At 40.1% G+C, this 17,797-nt stretch overlaps 1 protein-coding gene across 1 annotated transcript in view; it reads left to right on the top strand.

The window, feature by feature from the left end:
- The window catches only part of LOC122943846 (calcium-activated chloride channel regulator 1-like), a 154,531-nt gene that overhangs the window by 56,284 nt on the left and 80,450 nt on the right, over positions 1-17,797 (top strand). Inside the window, exons 5-6 of the mRNA XM_044301921.1 lie at positions 2,170-2,347; positions 2,430-2,654. Coding sequence (XP_044157856.1) covers positions 2,170-2,347; positions 2,430-2,654 — 403 coding nt within the window. The remainder of the gene's footprint in view (positions 1-2,169; positions 2,348-2,429; positions 2,655-17,797) is intronic.

Here is a 17,797-nt window from a genome sequence, read left to right on the forward strand (position 1 = left end):
ATCACTCAAACAAAAAGGAAATCTTACATGCTCCTTGGGAAATAGAATGGTAAGCTTCTCCACTTTCAGATTTCTAACAGTGGATATTCTTATTGGATATGTCCTCTATGGTAAGACATACAAGACACACAACACTAAGCCTTCAACAAACATTGCATAGTACAGACGGATGTAAGAAACTTTGTAATATATCTTATTACAGTAAAATTCATTTTGTTCCACTTATCATGCTCCTATCGTCCTTCCCCTCCCTCCTAAAATGTTCATTTACGCTGAATTTTCGGTAAAATCATCTTGGTCTCCCAAGATGAACTTTCAGCTCACTGAAGGATCAAATTAAATGCTGCCAATTAAAATTTGGGGAGGGGAAGGAGAAAGGAGGAGCTGCAGACAGACCAACAAGCACACACATGCTGCTCATAGAAGTCTATATGGAGGGGAGGGCAGAGGATGAAATGGAGCTGAGTGAGAGAAGTTGAGAGACACACAGAAGCTGCTGCAGTTCATGGTGTGTTTTCTATCTCCCCCAAGTGCTTTATTCACATATTGATACTCCCCAGTATGTCTCCATCATGTTTTATATGGTCTTAATGCAGTTTCTGTGTGAGAGACATAGGGAGAAAAATCTCCTGTTTCCTCCACATGTATTCTATGGGAAATAGCAGCTAGCCACCCACCAACTTGCTCCAGGAAAATTTTGGTTTAGAGATGGAGCCTACAGAGGTAAAATCAAACTGCTAAAAAAATGCATAATGCAAGTCATATAATAGACAGATATAATGTTAACCTTATCAATTTTCTAAATTATAGGTACTCTTTGAGTAAAAATATACTTATAGTATATTGCTTCAATAGTTGTTATGAAGCGGATGTGCATCTGCTGTGTCACTTCACAAGATTAAGCTTGGGGCTGAAGGGCCTTATATTGAAGGCCAAAGAATTGCTCCTCCAGCAATGCTTCGACCTTCAACTTTAAACTCTTGTACAGGAATCTGCAGTGCATTGTACGGGAACCACCAGGCTGCTACTTCTTGGAGTATTCTCTATTCTAGTGACTGCTGACCCATGGATTTCAAGAAATATCAGTGCAGAGCACCGTGCAATCAGACAAAACTGTAGTCATGGACAGGTCGAGGTAAGGGCCAGCAGAGTTTATGCAATCCAGGAAAGAGTCTAAGGTTGTGGTGGAAAGCTCAGAGTCAGATGGAGGCAAGCTTCAGGTCATGCTGCAAAGGGTCAAATTCAGGAAATAGGTAGAAGTCAGTACATGGGCAGACAAATGTAAACAGGACACCTTTGCAGGAACCTAGCATACTTAGACCTATTGATCATGCACCTTCTCATAGAGAAAGGTGTCTTACGTATCCCAGGGTAGTGAGCCATTGGGTGGGAAAGATTAAGGTGCACACATACTGGCCTTTTAAGAAACAGAGGGAGTGTGAGCAGTGAGAGGCATAGCTGGAAACACACAGCCTGTGTGAAGAGAGAGGCAGCCGAACTACTCTGGTAGCCTGGCCCGCTGGGTAGGAGGAGGGAGATGCAGGCAGATCAGAGCCACCAGAACCTGGGAGCAGGTGAGCAGATTAGCAGAGCGGTGGCAGTGCAGACCGGAGGAAGTCAAGCAGCTGGGTGTTCTGTAACTGATTGTATCATGAAATAATACTCACATCTGATAAAATATCAAGCAGCAAGTGTCCTGGGCAGTATATCAGCTTCTCCTATTGCAAAAGGCACTACAGATTGCCTGGCCCTCAAGGCTTGCAATCACTATGATTATAAAAGCTAATATTTGTATGGCAATATTATGTAAATGTAGCACTGTTTTCAGATTACTTTATGTATTCAGCTGTCATTTGGTCACTGTATGTCGGTAGTATTTGAGGGCTTCTTAGTACGTTTATTAGTGTTTGGGGGTGGCAGCATGATACAGCACTGACCTACTGTATAGCAGTTATCATGAGACACTGTATGACAACAGTGGGTACTGCACAGGGTATCATTCAATGTAAGGGCCAGTTCACTGAGTTTTTTTAAGCTGTTTTTCACATTGAATCCAAACAAAAAATTTAGATTTTAAGATATATCCTAAGACTAGTCCTGTATCCTAATAGTTACGACATAACACATGAGAGTTAATACTAAATTTTGCATTGTAACTGTAATTTTCAGATGCTCTGTTAATATTTCTGGTGAGAACAAAATTCTGAAATGTCAAGGAACAGAATGTAATGTTACTTCGTGTGATCCTAACAACAACACCGGACTCTTTGAAGCAGGATGTCTTTTTGTGCCTGACCAGAATCAGTCTGTCCCAGAATCGTTAATGTACATGCAGGCTCTTCCTGATGTAAGTATAAGTAAAGCCCGATGTCTACAATGTGTAAGGCATTTTCTTTTGGAAGATCTGAGCGCTGTGATTTCTCTTTTAGATGACTAAGTTCTGTGATGGAAGTAACCACAACACCGAAGCTCCAAACATGCAAAATAAAATGTGCAATTCCCGTAGCACATGGGATGTGATCATGAGCTCCAATGATACGAAGTTGGCAAATCCAGATCCCGGCCTCAGTATTTCTGACCCCACAATCACACTTTTGCATTATTCAGAGAGAGTGGCGACATTAGTGCTGGACATCTCTGGAAGCATGGGTGGTGTAAGTGATCTCTATAGCATCTAATGTCTCATAATTATAGAATGTTTTCAATATAGACTAATAGCAAAACCAAGCGTTTGTCAACAGATACCTCAAATTTAATAGACATGTGTTGGAATAAAGCAATTCTGAATGCTAAGAATGCCAATCTATAGAACAAAGGGGCTGCAATGCTCAACAGAGCGCCTTGGTCCTTTTGTTCTGTTGTCTTCTCTTGGGATAGAAATTATATGCCCCAGAGTATATGACCTGACAGTCCTTCAATGGAGGCAGACCATGTAACTGCTATGGGGACCTGGGGGAGTGGGGCCCGACATTGAACTCCTTTTCATGACAAGAAAACACTGCATTTTCATGCAACTACCACTAGGAAGAGCATAATGCATTAGGATTAATTCCATTTCAGTAAATGGTAACTGTATAAATTACTAAGCACTGAGCTCCCTCTAGTGGTGGCTGCAGGCAGCCAGTTTTGTAATAGAAGGGATGCAGATTTATCAATGCATTTTTGTCTGTTATCTGGTACAAGTACATTGATAAATGTGCTGCTCAGATTGAGCGCCATATTTATGAAGTACCTATTCTAGTGGCAGAGGGTGACTTTCTTATTACGATTTTTTAATTAAAATTTATTCTGCTTAATAAAAAAAATATATAAATTAGTCAGAAATCTAGAGTGTTGCATGTCGAATCCTGTATTACAGTATTTGGCTGGCTGGAACGTGTCATCGGGTGCTATATAGCACCCTATGACACATGTTTGGCTCAGTCTTAGTCGGGGAGAGCTGTGCTGAAGAAGGGACAGATAGTGTAGGGAATGAAATAGTAATATTTTATTGAAAAAACTTGTTAGAGACCCAAAAGTACTTTTGAGAACTATTGTATCTGGCAGCAATAAAATTATTAGCGCAACCTGCGCTAAATTGCGTGGAATTGTTAGAGACCCAAAAGTCCTTATAAGGACTATAGTTGTATCTGGCAGCAATATATATTTTTAGCACAACCTGCACTAAATAGCTTGCAATTGTTTGGCCGCTGCAGACAGTGACATTATCTGCGCTACATCTCCTGTGTAACGTGTGCGCAGCCTAAAAATATCGGTGAAATACAGTAAACTTTTTCCGTAGACGGTGTCCACTGCGGACAGTTACATTATCTGCGCTACATCTCCAGTATAATGTTAGCGCATCCGAAATATCAGTGACATTCAGTGTAATTTCTTTCGCTGCTGGTGACACCAGCTACATCTCATGTCTAACATGTGCGCAGCCTAAAAATTTTAGTGACATCCAGTGTACTTTTTCTGTAGACGGTGTCTGCTGCGGACAGTTACATTACCTGCGCTACATCTCCTGTATAATGTTTGCGTATCCGAAATATCAGTGACATTCAGTCAAATTTTTTGGCTGCTGGTGGCAGCAACATTACCTGCGCTACATCTCCAGTGTAACGTTAGCGCATCCGAAATATCAGTGAGATTCGGTGTAAAAAAATTTCGCCGCTGGTGAGGAACCCTTGAGGAAGCCAGACTATGCCGGCGATACGCGTGGGGTGTTTTTCTTCATGCTGCTCAGGTCCACTTTACCAGCTTTCTCACAGGTTATGGATCTTATATTTTGACCTGATATGGTCTGACTTCTGATTAATTTGATGCCACATTATATTTAATATTAATCTTTTATGTATTCATGTATTGTCATTTGATGTAGCTGGACTATATATTCTATGTCCCTATATTTTGGATGCTAGTGGACTCTGTATGAGTGTTGGTTTTACTTTTTCACCAACACTTTGTTCTATTGTATACAATTTTTAATGTGTCTACTAGTGATGAGCGGCAGGGGCAATATTTGAATTCGCAAATATTTGGGCGAATATTCGCCATATATTCGAGAATTCGCGAATTCGTAATCTCCAGGCATTATTTTCTTGATTGCGAAAATTCGCATAAAATTTGCATACAAATTTTCGCATAAACATTCGCATGAACTGGCATTTTTAAAACAAATCGAATATTCGCAATTACGAATATAATTAGCGATATTCTAAATATTCGCGAATTCTCGAAGTGCCGATATTCGCGATTAAAATTCGCAATTCGAATATTCGTGATCAACACTAGTGTCTACGTATGTGTCAGTGTTGTCTAATAAATATTACCTTTTTATTTAATGGTATTTGTGGGATGTGCATTCTTTTGTGGGACATTACTTGCGCTATACCTCCTGTATAACGTTTGCGCGTCCTAAAATTATCTGTGACACTCAGTGTACTTTTTTCATAGACGCTGCGGACAGCGACATTATCTGTGGTACCTCTCCTGTTTAATGTGTGCGCATCTTAAAAATATCTGTGACATTCTGTGTACTTTATTTGCGTATACACATACAAAACCTGCGCTACTGTACATGTGACATACTTGCAAGAATATATACCATTTAATATGCGCAAGGCGAGGAGTAAGGGACGGGGAAGTGGCCGTGCTGCTGATGGTGCACGCAGAGGCCATGGCCCTGGGCACGGTGAAACTGTGCCTGCTGCCAGAGCACAAGAAACACACTCATCCACTATACCTAGTGTGTTAAGGTGAACAGAAAAGTGTATGGTAGAGTCCTGGAAGGGGTGTATATCCCACCCAGTTTCCTCAACTAGGTAAGGTAAATAAAATCCAGAAGGTTAAAATGGTCTCAGCAATGTATAGGTTGCTGAGACAGTTTTGTTAAGTTTATGGGCTGGGAGAAGGTAGGCTTGGTAGACGGACCTCCCCAGTCCACCCCATTCCAGGGCAGGTTGTCCACTAGCCTGAAGGGTTCCCCAGCTGAAGGTAAATAAAGCACCGTCCAGGCTGTCAGTCTGGGGAGAGTAATGCCTGGAGAAAGTCTGGGAAGCTGGCTGCCCTGCTGGCTAGAGAAGCTGAATTCTCTGTGTGATCTGTGTTTAATAAGTGAGCTAGGATCTTCACTGTATTAGCCAGAGCCCAGACGGGCAGGTGTTTATTTTGGTTTGGTTTATGTTTTGTGGTGATGGACCTTCACCCAGTGAATTATAACTGGGTTTGCTTGTATTGCCAGAGTGTTATAAAGAAATAAAGCAACGTTTGGACTTTAACCCTGTGGTCTGCAAGATAATCTGTCATCGCCACCCAGCCTGGGAGTGTAACCCCTTACAATTGGTGGAGGATGTGGGCAATAGCAAGTTGCTAAGCGCAACGGCATTACAGTTGGTAATTTAATGTCCTGGGTTTAATGTCCAGATATTTGACCTCCTCCATCTTGTACGGAAGTGGCTGGAACCTGAGTCTTCTACACCGGACCCAGATCGTGGAGAAAGTAGTGGTGGATCACTACTTCAGAGCCCTCAGTGATAAAATCTGATACTGGGAAAGCTGGGTAATTACTCGCGATCTACACTGAGTTATTACCCAGCTTTTTCAGTGTCATATATTATCACTGACTTACTACATAATTATTACATAATATTCTAAAAAGCAAATACATAGCAATATAGCGAATATTATGTAATAATTATGTAGTAAGTCAATGATAATATCTGACACTGAAAAAGCTGGGTAATAACTCAGTGTAGATCGCGAGTTATTACCCAGCTTTCCCAGTGTCAGATTTTATCACTGAGTTATTACCCAGCTTTCCCAGTGTCAGATATCATCCTAGTGCAGATCGCGAATATTCTAATTGCAAATTTTCCATGCAAAAGGCTAATAAGCTTGTCATAAGAATACAGTCTAATATTCTTGTCAGAAGATTATTAAAAATCAATAGAGGGCACTATTGAGTTATGAACAGGTCCCTCTATTGGTTTCATAGTCTTCTGACAAGAATATTAGACTTGTCATAAGACTGTAAAACTAATAGAGGGCTCTGTTCATAACTCCATAGCGGCCGCTATTGGTTTCATAGTCTTCTGACAAGAATATTTGTCTTGTCATAAGACTGTAAAACCAATAGAGGATGTTTTTCATAACTCCATAGTGCCAGCTATTGGTTTTCATAGTCTTATGACAAAACTTTATAGAATGGTTATTGAATATTATGTTAGGACAATCGGAAAACTTTTTGTCGCCCTAATGATATTAATCTAGGTGTGCAGGTCCACCCAAGCCATCCAACAGATGCAAAATTACTTTGAGATTTACAGGTTCTCAGTCAGATGAGAGCTGGTTTGGAATATCTCATAGTGCACAAGGCTGCCATTGTAAGGTATGCTTGCTGTTATCTGTCTCATGGATAGATGGGGCACATACCTGGCTTTTGGCATATAGCCTTTGTGTGGTTGTCTATTGTATGTCATACTTAATGGGAGTCTAAGACGCATCCAGCTATCCTCTTAATGCTGTTGCTAAACCATTCTGATGGGGTTTCCATCAATTTCTAACCTTTTTTTATGAACCAGATATCCTCTTGTCTTCCAAGCAGGGGGGGCCTGGTTGTCTCCCATTGACTTCTATTGTATAAAATTGTATTTGAGCACCCAAATTATTTGTCCGGGCACTCGGATCTGCCGGGCATAGCGATGCTCGAGCCGAACAGGTATTCGGCCGAGCATGCTCGCTCATCACTATTAAGGAGGTGTCACTACCAATTCCTGAGGTAAAAATTTGTGAGGCACTGTCAGTACCCCAGAAGCAAGAAGTAAAGGCGTTTCTACAGAAAAATAGAAGAAGATTTTCTGACCTACCAGGCCATACCCACCTGATAAAACATTCCATGAGAACTGAGCCCCACAGTAAGGTGAATCTAAAGCCCTACAGGATACCAGAAGCATGCATAAAAGCAGTATCCTCTGAGGTCAGGCGCATGCTTGAGTTAGGGGTCATTGAGGAATATACCAGTGAGTAGTCAATCCCTATTGTCTTAATCCCAAAGGCCAATGGGACTTGGAGATTTTCTAATGATTTCCGGAAGCTAAATGAGGTGTCAAAACTCAATGCGTACCCCATGCCCAGAGTAGATGAACTAATTGAGAGTCTTGGGAAATCAAGGTATATCACGACCCTGGACCTTACAAAAGGGTATTGGCAGATACCATTATCAGATGATGCAAAAGAAAACACAGCATTCTCCACTCCAGAGGGGCTGTTCTAGTACACAGTGATGCCGTTCGGGTTACACGGAGCCCCCGCTACATTTCAGAGGTTGATGGACCTAATTTTGAGGCCACATCGTAACTATGCTGCCGCTTACCTTTATGACATGGTCATTTTTTCATCTGATTGGATAAGTCACCTCTGGAAGGTACAGGCCATGATAGACTCCATTAGTGATGCTGGCCTAACCATAAACCCTAGGAAATGTGCAGTGGGTCTAGTGGAAGCATAATATCTGGGCTATATTATTGGTAAAGGACTGGTTAAACCCCAGATCAATAAAGTAGAGGCGATACAAGACTGTTCTAGGCCCAACTCGTGTAGGTGTGATATATACAAACCGGATTCCCAAAAAGTTGGGACACTATACAAATCGTGAATAAAAAATGAATGCAATGATGTGGAGGTGCCAACTTCTAATATTTTATTCAGAATAGAACATAAATCATGGAACAAAAGTTTAAACTGAGAAAATGTACAATTTTAAGGGAAAAATATGTTGAATCAGAATTTCATGGTGTCAACAAATCCCCAAAAAGTTGGGACAAGGCCATTTTCACCACTGTGTGGCATCTCCCCTTCTTTTTACAACACTCAACAGATGTCTGGGGACCGAGGAGACCAGTTTCTCAAGTTTAGAAATAGGAATGCTCTCCCATTCTTGTCTAATACAGGCCTCTCACTGTTCAATCGTCTTGGGCCTTCTTTGTTGCACCTTCCTCTTTATGATGCGCCAAATGTTCTCTATAGGTGAAAGATCTGGACTGCAGACTGGCCATTTCAGTACCCGGATCCTGGTATCTGATATTACTGTAGGGGAAAGATTGGGATCTAGTGATCACCAGTCAGTCTAGTGATCACCAGTCACACCACACAAAAACTAAAGTTTTAGATTTTAGAAAAACTGACTTTTCTAAAATTAGATTACTGGTATACGAGTCCCTATCAGATTGGAACATTTTCAATGGAGTCCAGGAGAAATGGGACTACTTAATAGTGGCACTATTGAAGGCAACAGATATTTGCATTAGACTTGTAAAAGCAAAAAAAAGGAAGAGATTACTATGGAACTCAGCAGAAGTTGTCAAAATCATTAAAAACAAAAAGATAGCATTTAGTAACTATATAAAAAAATAAAAAACAGTATGACAGGCAAATTTTTAAGATTAGGCAGAGAGAGGCCAAACAAGTTATAAGAGCTTCTAAAGCACAGGCAGACGAGAAATTAGCTCAGTCAGTGAAAAAAAGCGATAAGACATTCTTCAGATACATAAATGAAAAAAGGAAACTAAAACAAGTAATTACCAAATTAAAAACAAAAGAAGGAAGGTATATGAAAGAAGCTAAAGAACTAGCTGACTGCCTCAATGAATACTTCTGTTCAGTTTTTACAAAGGAAAATAAAGGAAAAGGACCTCAGTTAGGAAGGAAGACTAATGAATCTTTTGATGCATGTGTCTTTACAGAGGGAGAGGTTCTAAGTCAGCTGTCTAAAATTAATACAAATAAGTCACAGGGGGCTGATGGGATACACCCAAAGCTATTAAAAGAGCTTAGCAGTGAACTAGCAAAACCATTAACAGATTTATTTAACCAATCACTGGTAACAGGAGTCGTCCCAGAAGATTGGAAATGAGCAAATGTTATGCCCATTAACAAGAAAGGTAGTAGGCAGGAATCGGGCAACTATAGGCCAGTAAGCCTGACATCAATAGTGGGGAAATTAATGCAAACCATACTTAAGGAGAAGATTGTGGAACATCTAAAATCCCATGGATTGAAAGATGAAAAATAGCATGGTTTACTTCAGGGAGATCATGTCAAACTAATCTTATTGATTTTTTATCAATAAATTGCAGTCTTTGGGCTTGGACTCCCATATTGTTGAATGGATTAGGAAGTGTCTAAGGAAGAGACAACAGAGGGTTGTAGACAATGGAGTATATTCAGACCATGGTCTTGTTTCCAGTGGGGTACCTCAGGGATCTGTTCTGGGACCCATATTGTTTAATATCTTTATCAGCAAAATTGCAGAAGGCCTTGATCGTAAGGTGTGTCTTTTTGCTGATGACACAAAGATTTGTAACAGGGTTGATGTTCCTGGAGGGATACACCAAATAGAAAAGAATTTAAGAAAACAAGAGGAATGGTCAAAAATCTGGCAACTACAATTTAATGTTGATAAGTGCAAGATAATGCACCTGGGGCATAAAAACCCAAAGGCAGAATATAAAAACTGTGATACAGTCCTAACCTCAGTATCTGAGGAATGGGATTTAGGGGTCATTATTTCAGAAGACTTAAAGGTAGGCAGACAATGTCATAGAGCAGCAGGAAATGTTAGCAGAATTCTTGGGTGTATAGGGAGAGGCATTACCAGTAGAAAGAGGGAGATGCCCATGCAAGATTAAAGGACCTTAACATGTATAGCTTGGAAGAAAGACGAGACAGAGGGGATATGATAGAAACTTTTAAATACATAAAGGGAATCAACAAGGCAAAAGAGGAGAGAATATTTAAAAGAAGAAAAACTGCTACAAGAGGACATAGTTTTAAAAGTGACTATCAGGAAGTATTACTTTACTGAGAGAGTAGTGGATGCATGGAATAGCCTTCCTGCAGAAGTGGTAGCTGCAAATACAGTGAAAGAGTTTAAGCATGCATGAGACAGGCATAAGGCCATCCTTCATATAAGATAGGGCCAAGGGCTATTCATAGTATTCAGTATATTGGGCAGACTAGATGGGCCAAATGGTTCTTATCTGCCGACACATTCTATGTTTCTATGTCTCTATACCACAAAAGGTAATCACAGGAGAAAAGGGTGAACCCTATGCTGTTCAAACTGATCTAGGATGGGGTGTTGTTGAAGGAAAACAGCAGATCGCAAACTCAAAACAGGTGAAAGGATTGTGTCATCGAATATCTGTCCAAGAGTTACCAACCATAAGTCCAGCGAAAGTAATCAAGATCCTTGAATCTGATTTTGAAGACATAAGTTCTAAAGAAAAGAGTGTATCTCAAGAAGACATAAAGTTACACACTCTAAAAGAAAATATTCAGCAGAATCAACAAGATCATCTTGAAATGCCCTTACCTTTTAGAGAACGTCCTCGTCTGCCAAATAACAGAAATCTTGCCCTAGCAAGATTGAAAAGTTTGAATAAAAAGATGGGAAGAGATCCCAAACTCACGAATGATTATTTGAAATTCATGGAAGTCATCCTCGAAGAAGGACATGCAGAGGAAGTTAATAACCAACCTAAAGAAAAAGAAGGAGAAGTGTGGTACATCCCACATCAAGGTGTTTACCACTCAAAGAAACCAGATAAGATTAGAGTGGAGTTTGATTGCTCAGCAAAGTACGATGGTGTTACATTTAACGATCATCTATTAAAAGGACCAGATCATACAAACACTCTTCCTGGAGTACTCTGTAGATTCAGAAAGTATTCTGTAGCGGTCATGTGTGACATTGAAAAGATGTTCCACCAGTTTCATGTGAAGAATCAACCTAGAGACTACCTGAGGTTCCTATGGTGGGAGGACGGAGATACAGATACAGAGCCAGCAGAATATAGAATGAAAGTACACTTGTTTGGAGCAGCATTGTCTCCAGGTTTCACCAATTATGTTATGAAGTACCTGTCCAATCAAAATGAAAAGGATTGACGATTAGCAGGACATTTTCTGAAGAAAAACTTTTATGTAGATGATGGTTTTATAAGTCTGGAGTCCACAGAATATACAATCAAACTAGTGAAAGAAAGCCAAGAGTTATACACAAGAGGAAACCTGCGCCTTCACAAATTCATCTCAAACAACCGAGAGGTACTGGAATCCATCAGTGACTCTGAACGTGCATCAACAAGCAAGTTTTGAGAGAAGAATTGGAGTTAAAAATAGATGAATATTTTTGGACAGACTCACAAGTTGTCCTAGGATACATGAACAACGAAGCTCAAAGATTCCATATCTTTGTTGCCAATAGAGTTCAGAAAATTCAGGAAATGACTAATCCAAAACATTGGTATCACATTGACACGAAGCATAACCCAGCAGATCATGCTTCAAGAGGCCTGAATGTAACAGAATTGAAGAATTCTAATTGGTTCACAGGCCCAGAGTTCCTTCGGGAAAAGGAAATCATACCCAGTATAGGTCATACAGAATTGTCTATGGGTGATCCAGAAGTAAAAGTTGTACAAACATTGAGCACTGCTGCCAAGTGTCAAGATGACATACTTGAAAGTGGAATATGGTCAAAAATGTAGTAGCTCGAATTCAACATTTGGCAAAGGGAATCAGAAAGAAGGAATTGTTGAATGTAGAAGATAGAATGAAAGCTGAAGAAACAGTCACAAGGCTCATTCAACAGAGATTATACAGTGAAGAGTTGAAGAGACTTAGTCAAGAACCTAAAAGGCTTCCCAACAACCACCCATTGTACAAGCTTAATCTTGTTCTGCAGGATGGTATACTGAAGGTGGGAGGGAGACTGGAAAAGGCATCATTACCTAGCAGAGTAAAGCATCCAGCAATTCTACCCAAAAATTCCACCTTCACAAGATTGATTATTGATCACTACCACAACATATCCTTGCATCCAGGAAGAAGCTTTACCCAAAGCTGTTTGAGAGAAGGTGGTTACTGGATTGTGAAAGGAAGCTATAGCAAAGTATATAAGTAAATGTGTAATTTGCAGAAAGGCACGTAGACCTACCAAAGAACAAAGAATGGCAGATTTACCGGTAGATCTTGTAAACCCATCACCACCATTCCTTTATAGCGGAATGGATTGTTTTGGCCCATTCATCACCAAACAGAACTTCAAGGAGTACAAGAGATATGGACTAATATTTACATGTCTGAGTTCCAGAGCAATTTACCTGGAAATATTAGCGAATATATCAACTGATGCATTCATCAACACCTTGAAATGTTTTATGACCAAGGATCTAACTTTGTCAGAGCAAAGAATGAATTGAAGAAAGCTCTAAAAGAGATTGATAAAGAAAAAGTAACTGAGCATTTGTTAGAGAAACAGTGTGATTTTCATATGAATGCTCCACATGCAAGCCATACAGGAGGAGTTTGGGAAAGACAATTCAGAACTGTAAGAAATGTGTTAAGTTCAGTGTTGCAAAAGAAAGCTAGAAGAATGGATGATGCTTTACTTAGGACCCTATTCTATAAAGTAATGTCTATTATTAACAGTCGTACACTTACAGTTGATAACATCAATGACCCAACAATGTTGGACCCTTTAACTCCCAACCATCTACTTCACCTTAAGTCTGATTACATACAGCCACCACATGGCAAGTTCACCAAAGAGGATTTTTATGCTAAAAGGAGATGGCGAAGAGTTCAATATCTATCAGAACAGTTTTGGAATAGATGGAGAAAAGAGTACTTAGTCTATCTGATGCTAAGAAGTAAATGGCAAACACCCAGAAGAAATGTCCAAGTTGGTGACAGTGTTAGTAAAAGAAGAAGATTTAACTAGAAGTCAATGGAAATTGGCCAAAGTGCTAAAAGTTCAAAAGGATGAAGACAGACTAGTAAGAAGAGTGTTGCTAAAAATAGGAGACTTGACAAAAAGGGAAAACGTCTCACTACTCTATTCTGGTTGGAACGTCCTATACAGAAGCTAGTGAATTTTGAATCTGGGAGGTACTCAAAATATCTAGACCATTACCAACTTAGACTATTGTGTTCTGATCCATTACATAAAATTCAGATTAACAAAACACTGAACTTAAGGCTGTAATGTAACAAAATCCGAATGCTCTTTTTCTTTCTTTATTTTTTTAAATGGGGTTCTCCGGGCTTTTAATATTAATGACCTATCCTCAGGATAGGTCATCAATATCAAATTAGCGGGCGTCCGACACCCGGCACCGCCGCCAATAAGCTGTTTCAAGAGGAGGAGGGCGCCGTGCCAGCACTGCCTCCTCTTTACTGTTTACCTTCTCGCCGTCGTCTCTGCAGCGGTGAGCAGATGTAATTACACCCAAACTGTCCCAATGATTTCAATGGGACAGATCACTCCTATACAAGTGTATGGGAAAGATCCACCCCATTGAAATGAATGGGACAATTAGGTGTATTTACACCTGCTCACCGCTGCAGAGACGACGGCGAGATGGTAGACAGAGAAGAGGAGGCAGCGCTGGCATGGCGTGCACCTCCTCTTCAAACAGCTGATCGGCGGCAGTGCCAGGTGTCGGACCCCCGCCGATCTGATATTGATGACCTATCCTGAGGCTAGGTCATCAATATTTAAAGCCCGGAGAACCCCTTTAATGATGTTTTTCACAATACAAGTCGCCATTGTACAATGATTTCAATTTGAGTTTTTTATATATGTGCCACGGAGGATCCATTCCATGTTTCCAGTATCATCTTTGTGTTTTTGATCAGACTCCTCCCCTAAGAAAAGAAACTACCCTATATAAGTCTTATAGAAGTCATATACTGCAGACCACTGAGGAAGAGGCAATGAGCCTCAAAACACGTATGGTATCTCTGCATTAATACCAAATTTTCATACATCGGAGCAGCCCTTGGATTAAGATAAGACACCGTTCACAATCTTATTCAAGACACGGGCCGTGCAATTCAGAGCATCTTCCAACTCGAGAAACTAGCACCACGCCGAAGCTCCCGCTGCGCCCACGTAGGACGCCACGTCACGGGCAGGTAGAGCTCGGCTGAGCAACACTATCTTTCTGCGAACTTCCGGACTGGTAATGTAACCAAAACACCCTTAATTGTGTGTAGCGCTGCAGTTTTAAATATCATAAATATTATTACTAGACTGCAGGCTTTTCTGAGTATTAAATATATCACCATAACTTACCGGAACACATCAGATGTACTGTGATGTTCTCCCTCTATCAATTGGAGGCGCATACCATCACTGAGAAATAAAAAGTAATACCGTTTAAGCACTAAACTTTGCTCCAATCAGTCTAGCAAGTGTTCTGTCTCTGGAGCGAGACATCGCTAATACAGCAGGCATCCTTAATTGTGTTAACCGCACACAGGATAGCACTACAATTTTAAACAGTATTATTATTATTATTATACTGCAGGCTTTTCTGAGCATCAAATATATTACCCTAACTTACCGGAAAACATCAGATGTACTGTGACGTTTTCTCTCTAACATATAGAGGCACATACTGTCACTGATAAATAAAAAGGAAGATCATCAAAGCTAAAGGGAAGCTCTCTGACATATACAGTTGCTGATTTCTTGCGATACTGTTATTGCTCATCACTGGGACACCCATTCATGAAATAGGGTGAATGAACTTGGACTATTTAGAACTTTGATGCAACCACTCCGCCTATTGGACATTTATGGCTTTTACAGTGAATACTGTGTTCTCAAGTTTACATTATATATTTTTTTTATTCCTTTTAGATATATTAACTCTTTATATATATAAATTATATATGAAAAACATTTCTTAATTTTTCATATTTTTCAATTTTTTCTTATTTTTCTTAATATTTTTCTTTATCTATCTTAGCTAATCAATCACTAAATTATCTTCTAATTTTTTATCCTTTTCTCACAAAGTTGTCTGGATTGTTAATTTAATAAATTATTTACAGCATCACCCACATTGTGGTTAATATACACGACCCTAGATATGTTGAGTGCCTCCGGGATCCAAAATTTACTATAACCTATCTTCTCTTGCAACACTAGGATAAGTCGCTGGGTAGAGAACCTAGCCATAGGTTTTCCAGTTTGGTGCAGCCACTGATTCATTTTTGATTGTTCTATACAGAAGTTAGTTGTTCTCCTTGAGAGTGATAAAAGACACTTAGAAGTTGAGAACCTGATGGAAAATTCTTTTTTAAGTCCTACCACTAAGAACATAGAATTATAGGTGATTTTGTTTATACAGCTAGATCTGCCAATAACCTTAATACAGTTTATATGTTTATGTTAAAGAAAAAAAACTGAGTTATTTACTGTGACTTCATGTTTTGGATGTCATGTAACAGTTAAAAGCAGAAGCAGAATAGATAATATGCTTTTAAGATTCATTAAAATTAATTTAAGGTAAGCTCACTGAAACAACAGAAAGCATAGAGTTAAACTGTTATCACTGAGCAGGAGTCTTGACCAATCACAGCCAGCCTCACACTGAGCAGGAGTCTTGGCCAATCACAGCCAATCTTACACTCAGCCTGTGTGGGACATCCCCTGCTAGAATCATTATACACCAGATGAGAGGAGCTGAACAGACATTCATTCCACTAAGATCTGTGTTTTATGGAAGCAAGAGGCCAAAATGGGTATTTAGAACAGTTATTTAATGTTCCTATTGTTAGTATTGTGATTAGAACTGTATACTGAACTAGTTATATGTATGTTTACTTACAGTTCCACCAAACTATGAACTACTTAACTCATAAAAGCAATCTGCGAATCTTGCTCAAAGCAATTGTATAGAGCAAACTGCAAACCAAGTAGAGCAAGTAGAGCTATTTGTTGAACCTCAGATATACCTGAGATCATAAAGTGCTTAAATAACTTAACGTGAGAGTACAGATACTGAAGAGAGAAATATGTCCACAATTTTATGTTGAATGACAAGATTGAATAGATAAACCACCATCTTAAGCATGCCGCCATTTTGTGAATCTTTATGCAACACGTGTTTTGTAGATGTACTATCTGCTGCTGAGGCAGCGGTGTAATATATGAAGAAAAGTTGAAGTTAATAAAGAAGTTATTTCAAGCATTTGGTGTGCTCTTTAAACCTACTGTTTCCATACAACAGCGCTAGAAGAATTACAGAGTAACAGACAGTCTGGTTAGACTAAAAAGTCAGAGATATTAAAAAATTCTTCTAATGCCACAGTGCAAAAGGCACTTCATACTGCTGTGCCTGCCACACAGCAGCAGACCCTCACCCCTAATGTTTTAGATGGTCAGCTCAGCAGTAGATCCTCACGCTTAATGTTTTAGATGGTCAGATCAGCAGCAGGCCCTCGCCCCTAATGTTTTACATGGTCAGATCAGCAGCAGGCATTCACCCCTAATGCTTTATAGGGTCAGATCAGCAGCCGGCCCTCGCCCCTAATGTTTTAGATGGTCACATCAGCAGCAGGCACTCGCCCCAAATGTTTTAGAGGGTCACCTCAGCAGCAGACCCTCACCCCTAATGTTTTAGATGGTCACATCAGCAGCAGGCCCTTGCTCCTAATGTTTTAGATGGTCAGATCAGCAGGCCCTTGCTCCAATAGTTTTTTAGGGTGATCGGCAGGCCATCAATCATAATTTTTCAAGGGTGTTTGTGATGCCCTCCTTTATGTGTAATAAAGGGTTATTGTAGTGCCAGTTCCTTGTAATTTTTGGCAGCCCTTTCACTTAGTGCATAGGCTTTATGAGTTTAGGAGCCCCACTACCTGAACAATTGTACCACAATGTAAATGAAGCCCTCCTTTATGCGATATACAGGTTGTATCAGAGTGCCTCTTCCTTGTAATTTTTGGCCGCACTTGCACTTTATATACAAGTAAATATACAGTAAAGAATGTTTCCCAACAATTTTTCCTCTAAAATTAATTTTATCTTTGGTTTTGTGCATATTATTGTCAGTCTGTAAAAGTGACGTACTACTCGGACAAAAACGTTCCCAGCAGCGACCTGGGAGTCCAAGATGCATCCGGACATCCTCCTCATGCTGTTCCCGAACCATTTCAGTAGTGTTTCCATCAATTTCTGACCTTTTTCTGTGAACCAGACACCCTCCCCTCTTCATAGCAGGGGGTGCCTGATTTAATACTTTGGTTCTCCCATTATTTTCCATTGTGCTCGGGTGCTTTGTAGGGCACCCGAGCATCCCGAGGTGTGAGGTGTCTACTCGAGCACCTGAGCACTTTGGTGCTCGACCAACACTAGTAACTGGGTGAGGTAGGGAGTGCATACTAAGATATGCGGCACTATGAGATCTCTGTATGCCCTTGTTGTGTCAGAAGAATTTACTGTACTGTGGCTGACCCACAG

This window comes from Bufo gargarizans, chromosome 7, assembly GCF_014858855.1.
Source record: "Bufo gargarizans isolate SCDJY-AF-19 chromosome 7, ASM1485885v1, whole genome shotgun sequence".
NCBI lineage: Eukaryota > Metazoa > Chordata > Amphibia > Anura > Bufonidae > Bufo > Bufo gargarizans.